At 35.5% G+C, this 13330-nt stretch overlaps 1 protein-coding gene across 1 annotated transcript in view; it reads left to right on the top strand.

Moving 5' to 3' along the window:
• Positions 1-11792, top strand: part of CWF19L2 (CWF19 like cell cycle control factor 2) — a 195855-nt gene extending 184063 nt beyond the window's left edge. Inside the window, exons 17-18 of the mRNA XM_036861742.1 lie at positions 4087-4188; positions 6976-11792. Of these exons, the coding sequence (XP_036717637.1) occupies positions 4087-4188; positions 6976-7119 (246 nt within the window). The 3' untranslated portion in view covers positions 7120-11792. The remainder of the gene's footprint in view (positions 1-4086; positions 4189-6975) is intronic.
• Positions 11793-13330: the final 1538 nt, after the last annotated feature.

The raw sequence follows: 13330 nt of genomic DNA, 5'->3' as shown, positions 1-13330 counted from the left end.
ATTCCTAGGTATTTTATTCTTTTTGTTGCAATGGTAAATGGGAGTGTTTCCATAATTTCTCTTTCAGATTTTTCATCATTAGTGTATAGGAATGAAAGAGATTTCTGTGCATTAATTTTGAATCCTGCAACTTTACCAGATTCATTGATTAGCTCTAGTAGTTTTCTGGTGGCATTTTTAGGATTCTCTATGTATAGTATCATGTCATCTGCAAACAGTGACAGTTTTACTTCTTCTTTTCCAATTTGTATTCCTTTTATTTCTTTTTCTTCTCTGATTGCTGTGGCTAGGACTTCCAAAACTATGTTGAATAATAGTGGTGAGAGTGGACATCCTTGTCTCGTTCCTGATCTTAGAGGAAATGCTTTCAGTTTTTCACCGTTGAGAATGATGTTTGCTCTGGGTTTGTTGTATATGGCCTTTATTATGTTGAGGTAGGTTCCCTCTTTGCCCACTTTCTGGAGAGTTTTTATCAGAAATGGGTGTTGAATTTTGTCAAAAGCTTTTTCTGCATCTATTGAGATGATCATATGGTTTTTATTCTTCAGTATGTTAATATGGTGTATCACATTGATTGATTTGCCTATATTGAAGAATCCTTGCATCCCTGGGATAAATCCCACTTGATAGTGGTGTATGATCCTTTTAATGTGTTGTTGGATTCTGTTTGCTAGTATTTTGTTGAGGATTTTTGCATCTATATTCATCAGTGGTATTGGTCTGTAATTTTCTTTTTTTGTAGTATCGTCTGGTTTTGGTATCAGGGTGATGGTGGCCTCATAGAATGAGTTTGGGAGTGTTCCTTCCTCTGCAATATTTTGGAAGAGTTTGAGAAGGATGGGTGTTAGCTCTTCTCTAAATGTTTGATAGAATTCGCCTGTGAAGCCATCTGGTCCTGGACTTTTGTTTGTTGGAAGATATTTAATCACAGTTTCAATTTCATTACTTGTGATTGGTCTGTTCATATTTTCTGTTTCTTCCTGGTTCAGTCTTGGTAGGTTATACCTTTCTAAGAATGTGTCCATTTCTTCCAGGTTGTCCATTTTATTGGCATAGAGTTGCTTGTAGTAGTGTCTGGGGATGCTTTGTATTTCTGCAGTGTCTGTTGTAACTTCTCCTTTTTCATTTCTGATTTTATTGATTTGAGTCCTCTCCCTCTTTTTCTTGATGAGTCTGGCTAATGGCTTATCAATTTTGTTTATCTTCTCAAAGAACCAGCTTTTAGTTTTATTGATCTTTGCTATTGTTTTCTTTGTTTCTATTTCATTTATTTCCGCTCTGATCTTTATGATTTCTTTCCTTCTGCTAACTTTGGGTTTTGTTTGTTCTTCTTTCTCTAGTTCCTTTAGTTGTAAGGTTAGATTGTTTACTTGAGATGTTTCTTGTTTCTTGAGGTAGGCTTGTATAGGTATAAACTTCCCTCTTAGAACTGCTTTTGCTGCATCCCATATGTTTTGGATCGTCGTGTTTTCATTGTCATTTGTCTCTAGGTATTTTTTGATTTCCTCTTTGATTTCTTCAGTGATCTCTTGGTTATTTAGTAACGTATTGTTTAGCCTCCATGTATTTTTGTTTTTTACGTTTTTTTCCCTGTAATTCATTTCTAATCTCATAGCGTTGTGGTCAGAAAAGATGCTTGATATGATTTCAATTTTCTTAAATTTAGTGAGGCTTGATTTGTGACCCAAGATGTAATCTATCTTGGAGATTGTTCCAGATGCACTTGAGAAAAACGTGTAATCTGCTGTTTTTGGATGGAATGTCCTATAAATATCAATTAAATCTATCTGGTCTGTTGTGTCATTTAAAGCTTCTGTTTCCTTATTTATTTTAATTTTGGATGATCTGTCCATTGGTGTAAGTGAGGTGTTAAAGTCCCCCACTATTTTTGTGTTACTGTCGATTTCCTCTTTTATAGCTGTTAGCAGTTGCCTTATGTATTGAGGTGCTCCTATGTTGGGTGCATATATATTTATAATTGTTATATCATCTTCCTGGATTAATCCCTTGATCATTATGTGGTGTCCTTCCTTGTCTCTTGTAACATTCTTTATTTTAAAGCCTATTTTATCTGATATGAGTATAACTACTCCGGGTTTCTTTTGATTTCCATTTACATGGAATATCTTTTTCCATCCCCTCACTTTCAGTCTGTATGTGTCCCTAGGTCTGAAGTGGGTCTCTTGTAGACAGCATATATATGGGTCTTGTTTTTGTGTCCATTCAGCCAGTCTATGTCTTTTTGTTGGAGCCTTTAATTCATTCACATTTAATGTAATTATTGATATGTATATTCCTATGACCATTTTCTCAATTGTTTTGGGTTTGTGTTTGTAGGTCCTTTTCTTCTCTTGTGTTTCCCACTTAGAGAAGTTCCTTTAGCATATGTTGTAGAGCTGATTTGGTAGTGCTGAACTCTCTTAGCTTTTGCTTGTCTGTAAAGCTTTTGGTTTCTCCATCACATCTAAATGAGATCCTTGCCGGGTAGAGTAATCTTGGTTGTGGGTTCTTCCCTTTCATCACTTTAAGTATATCATGTCACTCCCTTCTGGCTTGCAGAGTTTCTGCTGAGGAATCAGCTGTTAGCCTTATAGGAGTTCCCTTGTATGTTATTTGTCATTTTTCCCTTGCTGCTTTCAGTAATTTTTCTTTGTCTTTAATTTTTGCCAATTTGATTAATATGTTTCTCGGCGTGTTTCTCCTTGGGTTTTTCCTGTATGGGACTCTCTGCGCTTCCTGGACTTGGGTGGCTATTTCCTTTCCCATGTTAGGGAAGTTTAGGACTATAATCTCTTCACATATTTCCCTGGTCCTTTCTCTCTCTCTTCTCCTTCTGGGACCCCTATAATGCGAATGTTGTTGCGTTTAATGTTGTCCCAGAGGTCTCTTAGGCTGTCTTCATTTCTTTTCATTCTTTTTTCTTTAGTCTGTTCCGCAGCAGTGAATTCCACCGTTCTGTCTTCCAGGTCACTTATCCGTTCTTCTGCCTCAGTTATTCTGCTATTGATTCCTTGTAGTGTAGTTTTCATTTCAATTATTGTATTTTTCATCTCTGTTTGTTTGTTCTTTAATTCTTCTAGGGTTTTGTTAAACATTTCTTGCATCTTCTCGATCTTTGCCTCCATTCTTATTCTGAGGTCCTGGATCATCTTCACTATCATTATTCTGAATTCTTTTACTGGAAGGTTGCCTATCTCCACTTCATTTAGTTGTTTTTCTTGGGTTTTATCTTGTTCCTTCATCTGGTATATAGCCCTCTGCCTTTTCATCTTGTCTGTCTTTCTGTGAATGTGGTTTTTGTTCCACAGGCTGCAGAATTGTAGTTTTTCTTGCTTCTGCTGTCTGCCCTCTAGTGGTTGAGGCTGTCTAAGAGGCTTGATTGGAGACTCTGGTGGTAGGTAGAGCTGACTGTTGCTGTCTCCACTTAACTTTTAAAGCTAGAAATTATGGCGTTTTCCAATCAAGATAGAGTTTAAAATACTTCATGCATGCACACGTGTGTGTGTTTGTGTGTGTGTGTTTGTGTGTGTGTGTGCGTGAGTGTGTATAGAAAGAGGGAGGGAAAGAAGAGAGGGAAAGATAATAGTTAATCATGGAAATATTTTGAAACAAGGTTGGTAAAACTAAAACTTTCTATACCCACCTCACCAGTTAATAAAAAACTGATTGTTCATGTTTAATTTATCTTTGATCAATAAATAGTAGTAAAATCTCACGGATGTTATACCTCTGCATTGTGAGGAAAATATAAGGAAGCATATCCTTAATCTCTATTTGCATAGTCTAAGGAAAACTACTCGGTTGTTATATATTTTAAAAATGCCTTTTCTTTCCTGTTTCCCCAAAAGACAGAAAAATAATTGGTTCTGATTATAATTGCTGGATATTATAAAGCACTATCTAGCTGAAAGGGTACCAAATGAAATGTTTTACTTAAGAAGTTAGGTTATTGCTTAAATACCTATAGAACTGGAAATTTAGTGTATACGTTTGTCTTGAGTTGAGGGATGCTTAATTAGGAAGAGGGATTAAGCATAACTTTCTGATTTCATGCTGTATTCATGTGTGATTTATCTGTTTATTTAGGTACCCAGAGGCTTACCTTACTTTTCTGTGAATTTTGGCCTCCAGGGAGGGTTTGCCCATGTCATTGAAGATCAACGCAAATTCCCTTATTACTTTGGAAAGGTATGCTCACATATTTAGTAAAATACCAGAGTTTAGCAACTTTGTAACACTTTTCTTTTGAAGGGAAATCAAAACTTTGGCCACAATATATAGTGAAGTTGGTTATTACTGTTCCACCCAAGTTTTAGAGGGAGTACCCAGAAATTGTTAATAAATATATCCCAGAATATTTATAACAGGAATATTACTTTGTAACCAAACATTTGTTGACAGTGTCAATGGTGACTATAATGTTTTCCTGTGGAGTCAGCCAGGCTTGTGCTGAGAGTGATGATAATTGATAATGATGATAACCCACTCACTGAGGATTTACAATGAGCCTGGTATTGTTCTGAGCACTCATTTAATGCTCACAATAACTCTATTATGTAGATATTTTTATACTTTCATTTTATAGATGATAAAACTGAGCTACAGAAAGGCTATGTAACTTCCCCACAGTCATGTGCTAATAAGTGACAGAAACAAGGGGTGCATAAGCTCATGGTTGAGCTAGAGAACAAATGATCTCACATCTTCATTTATAATTAAGCACCATATAGTCCAAGAAGAATGTGTCACTCATTTCACACAGATAGTTTCTGGACAGATACTAGAGTGTAGATCTTTCATTTGCTAGTGGATTCTTTCCGTTACTACAGATTGCCTTCTAGGGATATAGTCCTTAAATTTAAGGTCTACTGAGTATCTGGGAAGTATGTAAGTTAGTATCAGGGACTAGAATGAAATTAGTGTAGCCATTGAAGCAATCAAAAGAAGTCTGGGCAATAACAGCTCTAGAAGTGACCTTTCAATCTAGTATAACTCAGGCCTTTCTCTCTAAATTAGAGGAGCCTAGATGAACTCTGTCCATGGTTCCCTGTTCTTCCTCCCCACTTTCAGCTCCTGTGTAAGATCATTTTCTACAAAGAATAGTGACATGTAAGAGGTTTGGACTCAAAAATTCTTATGCTGTTATCTTTAAAGGTTAACTAGAGGCCTAAAATCACATTCATCAATGAACTGTTGAGATACGTTACAGAAACTTGTCTGAGAATTTTTCAGAATATCTTTTCCCAGAGTTAACTAGAAAGAAATTTGTTTTCATTGCTCTGAAAAATTCTGTTGTTATTCAATAGAGCTTTATAACTCAAAGCTTTATGACTCTGCATTTATTTCTTTCAAAAAAAGAAAACTTAATTTTAGTGAAAATGAAGTAAAATATCAATTTTTTAACTTGCATAAATTTAATTGGGAGATCGTCCCCCCACAAGTATTATGCATGTACTGTGGTTTTTATGATACTGTCTTAATGTTAAAAGGAAGGCTTCTTTAGTTAGCATTACATCATTGATCAGTTTTCCCCAAAATTTGCTTTCCAAGAAACAGCCTATGAGACCAAAACTCCCTTCAGCCTGCAGTTGTTTAGAGAGCAAGAAGGGTTGGTTTCTTTCCATTAACATCTGCTTCAGTAACAGAACAAGAATCAGTCCTTATATGGTACACATGAGACAAAACTTGATGTTTTATAGACAGTTTTAGATCAATTTATAAGCTAGGCTTTCTTAAACTACATTGCTAGTGATTGGCTGGTGCCAAGAAACTCTTGCATTAAATCTAAATGTGCCCTCTTTTTAAACTGTGTCTCTCTTAACCCCTTTATTTCCCTTTCCCACTGAAAAGAGGTTTCCTTTTCCACGAAGCTTTTCCTGATTTATCCAACAATTAGAATCTTCTTTCTTTTTGAGTTTCCACGTAGTCTGCTTTGACATTTGCCTTATTCTGCTTTATAAGACAGTCCTTTATATAGTTGGAGTATTATTGTGCCTCCCACCACAGCTCCACATTCTGTTATGAGCTTTCTGAAGACAGAGAAATGTATTTTAGTTATCTCTGTATCCTCTACAATATTTGGCACTTGCTTTTACATAGTAGGTCCCTTTAGTATATTTGTTAAGATGAAGAACCTATGTCTTAGAGTGATTATGTCCAAGGTCTTACCACACAATCCTGTAGACCTAGACTGAATATGCAGAACTCAACCCTTAGCCCAAGATTTTCCTATATTACCATACTTCCCTTCCTCAAAGCATTATAAATCTCCCCCATATCTTCTGTACATGGATACTCACTATCATAACTTTGATTAATTTCTGTAACTGATAGCACAGGAAGAGGATCATGAAGGAAATGATCTAGAATAATAAGCAGACAGTCAGAAATCCATTCCTTTCAGGGCTTGGGAATGTGACTTTTTAAATGAGGGTGATTTATAATTTTTAATTCTTGTTTTGCTTAGATTAGTACTAAAATATGATTTTGTTTCCTGAAAAAAGAACTACAGCTAATAGTAGAAGAAACTGGCTTTTAACTATACTGGGTAGTAGAGAGAACATTACCCTGAGATTCAACTGTAGTTGAACAACCAAGTTAATAATTGCTACATGTTGATCAACTTTTTCTTCAAACTTTTACCAGAGCAGCTAATAAGGACCAAATTAATTAAATTTCATTTTCTCTTCCTCCCCTTTGCTGCTGTCTGATAGATGTGCTGACAAGCAACAAAATAGACAAATTGTTTGACAGGAGACACAGCTAGGACCCCTAGAATCACAGGGTTTGCACAGTTAGAACTAAATGAAAAGAAGGTTTATTTTTAACTTGAAACTAATACCTATGTAAAATTTGAGCATCCTCACGGAGAACTACTTAATGTTATATTTAGTAACAGAATAAATAGAAATAGTTTCATTCCTGTTTTTAGTATTTATACATGCACGTGTTTGTATTTTTCTCATTCTTTGAAAGGAAATCATTGGTGGGATGCTGGATGTAGAACCAAGACTTTGGAGAAAAGGGATCCGAGAAAGCTTTGAGGATCAGAGGAAGAAAGTACTGCAGTTTGCTCAGTGGTGGAAACCATTTGACTTCACCAAAAGTAAAACATGTTGAGACATACCTTTCATTTTTTTATGTCCTCTTCAGATTTCTTTCAGTTTTATTTCCATTGCATCTAACTAAACAACTGACCATCAGGTAATAGGAAGAGAGTCATGATCTGGTTTTATGACAACTGCATCATTGGATTGTGTCGGTTTCCTTCCCCACCTGCTCCTGTGGACTTCATTGTAGCAACTGTGGAGCAAGACCAGTTATGTTGTGTAACCTGTGCTTGTCCTGTTCTGTACCTATGTCTTGGTATTCTGAACTATTTATATTAACATATAGAAAGACTCTTCTGAAGGATTATCTAGGAAGTATAGCAAATCATTGCTTCAGAGGGAAGCGGGTCTGCTTCAAGTTTAAGTCTGCTGACTAGCTTCTGCATTTTTTAAACTAAGAGTTGGCATATTTAGTAATAATTGAAATTTCTTTTCACAGCATTTTATAGAAGCTCTTAATTTTCTACCAATAGCATATATATTACTACTATTCTTTTTATTAAAGGAGAAAAGAATGTCCCAAAAGTAATTAAGAATTAAATAAGGTATATAACATGTTCATGATTTGTTTTTATTTCTGCATTTTTAAATAGTGTCTTTGAATTTTGGTGATTTTAAAAGTAATTGTTCCAAAAATTACAGTTTACAGTTGTTTGGGGTTTGTATGAAAGTTAAAAATTTTAGCCAAATCATCATTTTGGGGTTGTATTGATTATTACAAAATCTTAAGTAATGTGAGTATTTTTAGTGTCAGGAACACATTCCGTTGTCCCATTTGATCTAAGGTTCTTCATTTTCCTTTATTCTTACACTTGGTGTGAAGAGAAAAACCCTATACATATAAAATATGGCCATGGTCTCTAAGAGTGTTCTTACTTTATTTTTTATATGGGAGATATTTTTGTAGTAACCCTTTTTCAAAGATGTTGATTTTTTTGGAGCGGAACCTTGACATTTTGTCATGAAATGTTGAATACTTAGAATCAATGTGACATGTACTCTACAGTAACTCCTAACTCGATGTAGTTATTTTTAATATTGACATCTCATTTCTTTAGTATCTTGAAAAAAGAGAAATGTTTATGTTCTGTCTGCAGTTTTAAAATTTTAATAGAAGTTGGAAGTTTAATGGTTTCAGATTCTCAATATTTGCAAATTGGATTTAAGTTATTATCGCATTGATACTTGATAGTATTTTATTTATTGCTGTTTTCAGACTCTTTTGGCCTTGCGGCAAAGTCTCAGAGGAATCTTTAACATTCATTTATTCAGTCAGTGAGTTAACAAACATTTGTTTGCAGGGCATTTTGTTGCATACTGGTAGTACAAAAGTAAAAAATACTTCCTATACCTTAAATCATTTCATAGTTTAGTGGTGCAAGAGACATGTTCAAAAATATTTGCAGCAGAATATAAGTTCTAATGCAAGATATGTGCCAAGTGTATTCAAGTACAGTGCTAAAGGACTGTTTATACCTCCTCTGTTTTCATTCTTAGCTGATGAATCTTGCTTCCTGTTTTACTGAGAAAATAGAACTAAATAGAAGGAAGTTTCTACCACATCTAATTAATATACCTGCATCTGTACCCATGTACTCTGCTTTTCCTCTTGATAACTATAGGTAAATTATTTTGTTGTCCTTATCTAGAGCTAGTCAACTCATTTATGTACTACTAGATTTCATCCTTTTTCACCTACTCAAATGCCTCTACCCTCTGAATTATTAGATTTTTTCCTCTCTATAAGATTATTTCAATTAGCATACAAAACCTTTAATAATATATCAACAACAAGCCCTGGCATCATACTGCCACCCCTAGTCATTTCTCTTCTCCAGTTGACCAAAATTCATTAAAAAAAATCTTTCCTTTCCTTCCATCTTCTTCCTGTTCTCATTAGTTAGACTTCATCCTCACCATTCTACTAGTTTTAGTTTTGTTTATGGTAAGGTCCTCAGTTCCTTCCACATTGCCAAATCAAATAATTTATTCTCAGTGCTCATCTTACTCTATCAGCTTCATTGGCATACTTGATCACTTCCCCTTCTTGAAACACTATTTTTACTTTGCTTCTAGAACACTCTCTCTTATTTATCCTCTTTCCTTACTGGCTGCATCCTCTCAATTTCCTTTGCTGGTTTCTCCTCTTGTCAACTTCTAAGCGTTGAAATGCCTATTCTCAAACTGTAACTACTGTATTCACTCTCTCCCAAGGTAATTTTCTCAATAAAATGGTCTTAAATACTATTTTTAAGTTGGTTCATTTACTCAACAAATATTTGAGTGTCTTCTATATGCCAGTCACTGGTCTGTGTGCAGGGGTTACATTAGTGAAGAAAACAAAAATCCCTGTGTTTGAGGAGTTTACATTGTATCAGAGAAGACAGATAGTACACATTAGACAATAAATAAATTATCTAGGAAATGTCAGAGGTGATAAGTACTATGGAAAAAGGAAAATAGAAGAGAACAAGGAGGATGTTTTCTAAATTTTTATTCACTTTGGACATCTTCACTGAATTCCAGAATCACATATCCAAATACCAACTTGACATCTGTTCTGTAACTGTATCGGTAGTAAGCATATCTAAACTGAACTCCTGATTTTCCTCCTGTTCTAGTTATTTATAATACCCATTTCATTATATCTCATGGTTTTATAGGTGAGACGTTTGGTCAGGGCTCAGCTGGATGATTTGCCTCTGCTTCAGGATGTCCGGGACCTCAGCTGGGGTGGCTCAAATGTCTGGAGATGACTGGGGTCATATGTCTGGATACTCTGTTCTTCATACAGTGTATGCTGAAGCTGGAATAGTGGAAATGGTTCCTTTACTCACATGTGTGGTGCCTATAGTGGAATGAATGGAACAGCTGGGGATGGGCTGATAATACTCTTTTCTCCTATGGTAATTTCAGGGTAGTTGGACCTGCTATATGGCTTCTGGATTCCTCCAGAGCAAGCATTCCAAAAGACAGTTCCAAGAGATAACAGGTGGAAAGTGCCAGTCTTCTAGAGTCTGGTGCAGCTTAACTTTTGCTGTGTTCTTTTTATGATAAAGTTGTCACAGAGCCCACCTACATTCAAGAAGAGGGGTCATAACCCTATCTCTCAGTGGGTGTAGTGTCAAATAATTTGTGGTCATCTTTAGTCTACCACAGTCCACCCTCTGGCCACAAACTTATACTCCTCCTATGTGAAAAACATATTCAAATCCACCCAAGAAAGTCCCATTCCAGTAGGGCATTAGACTTAGGCTCAAAATTCAGGATCCCATCTAAATCAGGCCCAGATGGAGATGAGGTTACTCAGGTGCTTCAATCTGAAGACCTGTGAACTTAGACAAATTATCTGTACCCCTTACACACACACACACAATCAAACATACAGTAGTAAGAGAAGTATATAGTTACTGCAGTGGAAACATTCATTGAAAAAGATGGAAAACTTGAGGCACATTTTAGTCACTGTTCGCTAGTAATTCTAAAATTAAGGCAAGCATATGTTGCCAGTTGCTTGATTAGGGCCCCAGTCCTGCTTCCTTTTTTTTTCTTTCCCCAGTCCTGCTTCTTGAGAATGATTCCATTGGGCTCTTTGCTCTGCCCTTTGCACTGTTGGTTCAACCCTCAGTCAGCCTTTGTTTTTCATAAGAAATAACTCAAGACTTACACTTCCAGCTAAGACAAAGTAACCACATTATCTTCCTGTCCAAAACAACTGAAAAATAGACAACATATATGAAAGGATGGTTTTTAAGACATGGGATATCAGGCAAGAAAGTATAATGAGCCCTAAGAGATGGAGGGAAAGTGAGATAAACCCTGTATTACCCTATCTTATTGCTGTGAGGGTTTCCACCTTGTGGTACAAGTTGGGAGAATCCAGGCAGAGCCCGTTGAACTAACTGAGTTGAGGAAGTAGAACTATGAGTCTGGGGAGACTAAGACAACAGGACTGGTTACTAGAGAAGAGATTGCTACACAGAGAGAGAATTCTAGAGATCTTCAGAGGGTCCCCTTCTAGTATCTGTAGACTGACTAATTGTATGCATGTGAGGAAACTACCCAAGGCCAGGAAAAGATTGACCTACCCGAGATGATTAAGGGGAACCTTTCTTGATAGCTAGAATGGAAAATTTCAAGATTGACTAGGAATTGGATAGAGTACACAGATGGTAATTGCAGTGTAGAATAATTATTCCAACACTTAGCACTGATCTAGTTTTGACAGACATCTTAAAAGCAAGAGGCAAAAGGCTCAAACTGTTTCCAAGTAACTGCGTCTTGGAACAGAGCTTAAAAGTATGTATAGGAATAAAAATATATCCAATAGTCACAATATAAAATTCAAAGTGTCTGGCCTCCAGTCAAAAATTACAAGGCATGCAAAGAAAGCAGCTACATGGATAAATATATAAGATTTTTTTCTTATTCTCTAGATTTCTTTAAAAGATATTTTACTTTTATAAACAAAAACAGTATGAGGTTTATAACATATGTAAAAGCAAAATAAATGACAATAATAGCACAAGGGTGGGAAGGGGAGAAGTGAAAGTACAGGATATTGTACTATATTTGAAGCAGTATAACAGAACTTGAATGTAGGCTGTGATAAAGATATGTAATTAACTCTAAAGCAGATCCTAAGATTAAAAAAAACAAGCAAATAAAGATTTATAGCAAAAACCCAACAAAGAAGATAAAATGAAACATAAAATAATAATCTAAATGAAGGCAGAAAAAGAAGAACAGGGAAACAAAGTATAGATGGGATAAAGAGAAAACAACAAAATGATAGATTTAAACCTAAACATTATATCAATAATATCCGTTTTTTATTGCCATATAGCAAATTACCACAACTTTAGCAGCTTAAAGCAACAAATCTTTAATATCTCAGCTTCTGTGGGTCAGGAGTTCAGGCACAGCTTGACTGGGCCTCTCTGCTTAGGATCTCACCAGGCCAAGGTGTCAGCTAGAACAGAGTTTTCACCTGGAGACTGAACTCAGAAAAGATTCACTTCCACACTCACATGGTTCTTTGCAGCATTCAGTTCCTTGCAGCTAGAACTGAAAACTTCAGTTGTTTAATGGGTGTTGGCCAGAAGGTGCTCTCTGCTCCTCTAGGCATCAGCAGTTTCTTAGCACATGTGGTTCTCTAACATGGCCTATTGCTTCCTCACAACCAGCAACAGAGAGGGAGATTCCAGAAAGATGGCATCTGAACTCTTACATAATATGCAAAATCACATACATCTGTTGCCATATACTATTGGTTAGAGGCATGTCACAGTTCCTGGATCCCCACACTCAAGGGGATGCAATCACAAGGTTGTGAACACCAGGATTGGAACATAATGGAGGCCACCCTAAGAGTTTGTCCACCAAAAATATGCCATTTCACATTTTAAGAACCTTAAAACTTTCTTCTTTTCATTTTTCCCACCTTGCCCTTTCTTTTTCTACATTTTATTTCTGTGTCTATTAGAATCTACAGAATACATTGTTATTTTTGCTTTAAACACCTAACTATTTTAAAGCAACTTTTTAATGAGGAAAAAAATTCTCTTATATATACTCAAGTACTGCAATTTCCAGTACTCTGCATTCCTTTTAGTTGATCCAAATTCACATTTGTTGTCACCTTAGTAAATGGACATAGAGTTAGTTTGATTTTTTTAGCCTTGTCTGTCCTGTGTACCTATTGTTCCTAATTTATTTATTGATTCTGTAGCAATGTTTTTTTTTTTTTTTTTGTTCCTCATTTTTTATAGCTAAGCAGTCTTCCTAATTCTTTTTTTTTTTTTTTTTTTGGTTTCTCATTTTTTATAGCTAAGCAGTCTTCCTAATTCTATTTTTTAAATCATCTTGTTTTTGAGCTTTTGTTTATTGCATTTAGATTTTCATCAAGTTGCTCAAGAAGCACTTTATGGAAATTTCTTTTGTGTGAGTTTTCTTCTAGTCATGCTTTTCGTAGTTTGCATGTGTTGTTTCAATTCATTTATACATTTATTCTTTACTCCTTTTTCTTTTTTTTTTCCATGGTATGTTTACAGAGTTGCCAGAATGTTTCTTTTCATATTGCTTGGAGGTCTGTGTTGTACATTCTATCAGCAATAAAATTGCTTGGCTTTCTTCATACTTTTTAACTTGAACCAATTTGTTTTCCAGTCAGCACTGTAGTTTGAGGCCTGGATAGTTCCTATTCTATCTACTTTTTCATA

This window comes from Balaenoptera musculus, chromosome 8 (assembly GCF_009873245.2).
Source record: "Balaenoptera musculus isolate JJ_BM4_2016_0621 chromosome 8, mBalMus1.pri.v3, whole genome shotgun sequence".
NCBI lineage: Eukaryota > Metazoa > Chordata > Mammalia > Artiodactyla > Balaenopteridae > Balaenoptera > Balaenoptera musculus.
This window is presented reverse-complemented; position numbering and strand designations above follow the sequence as displayed.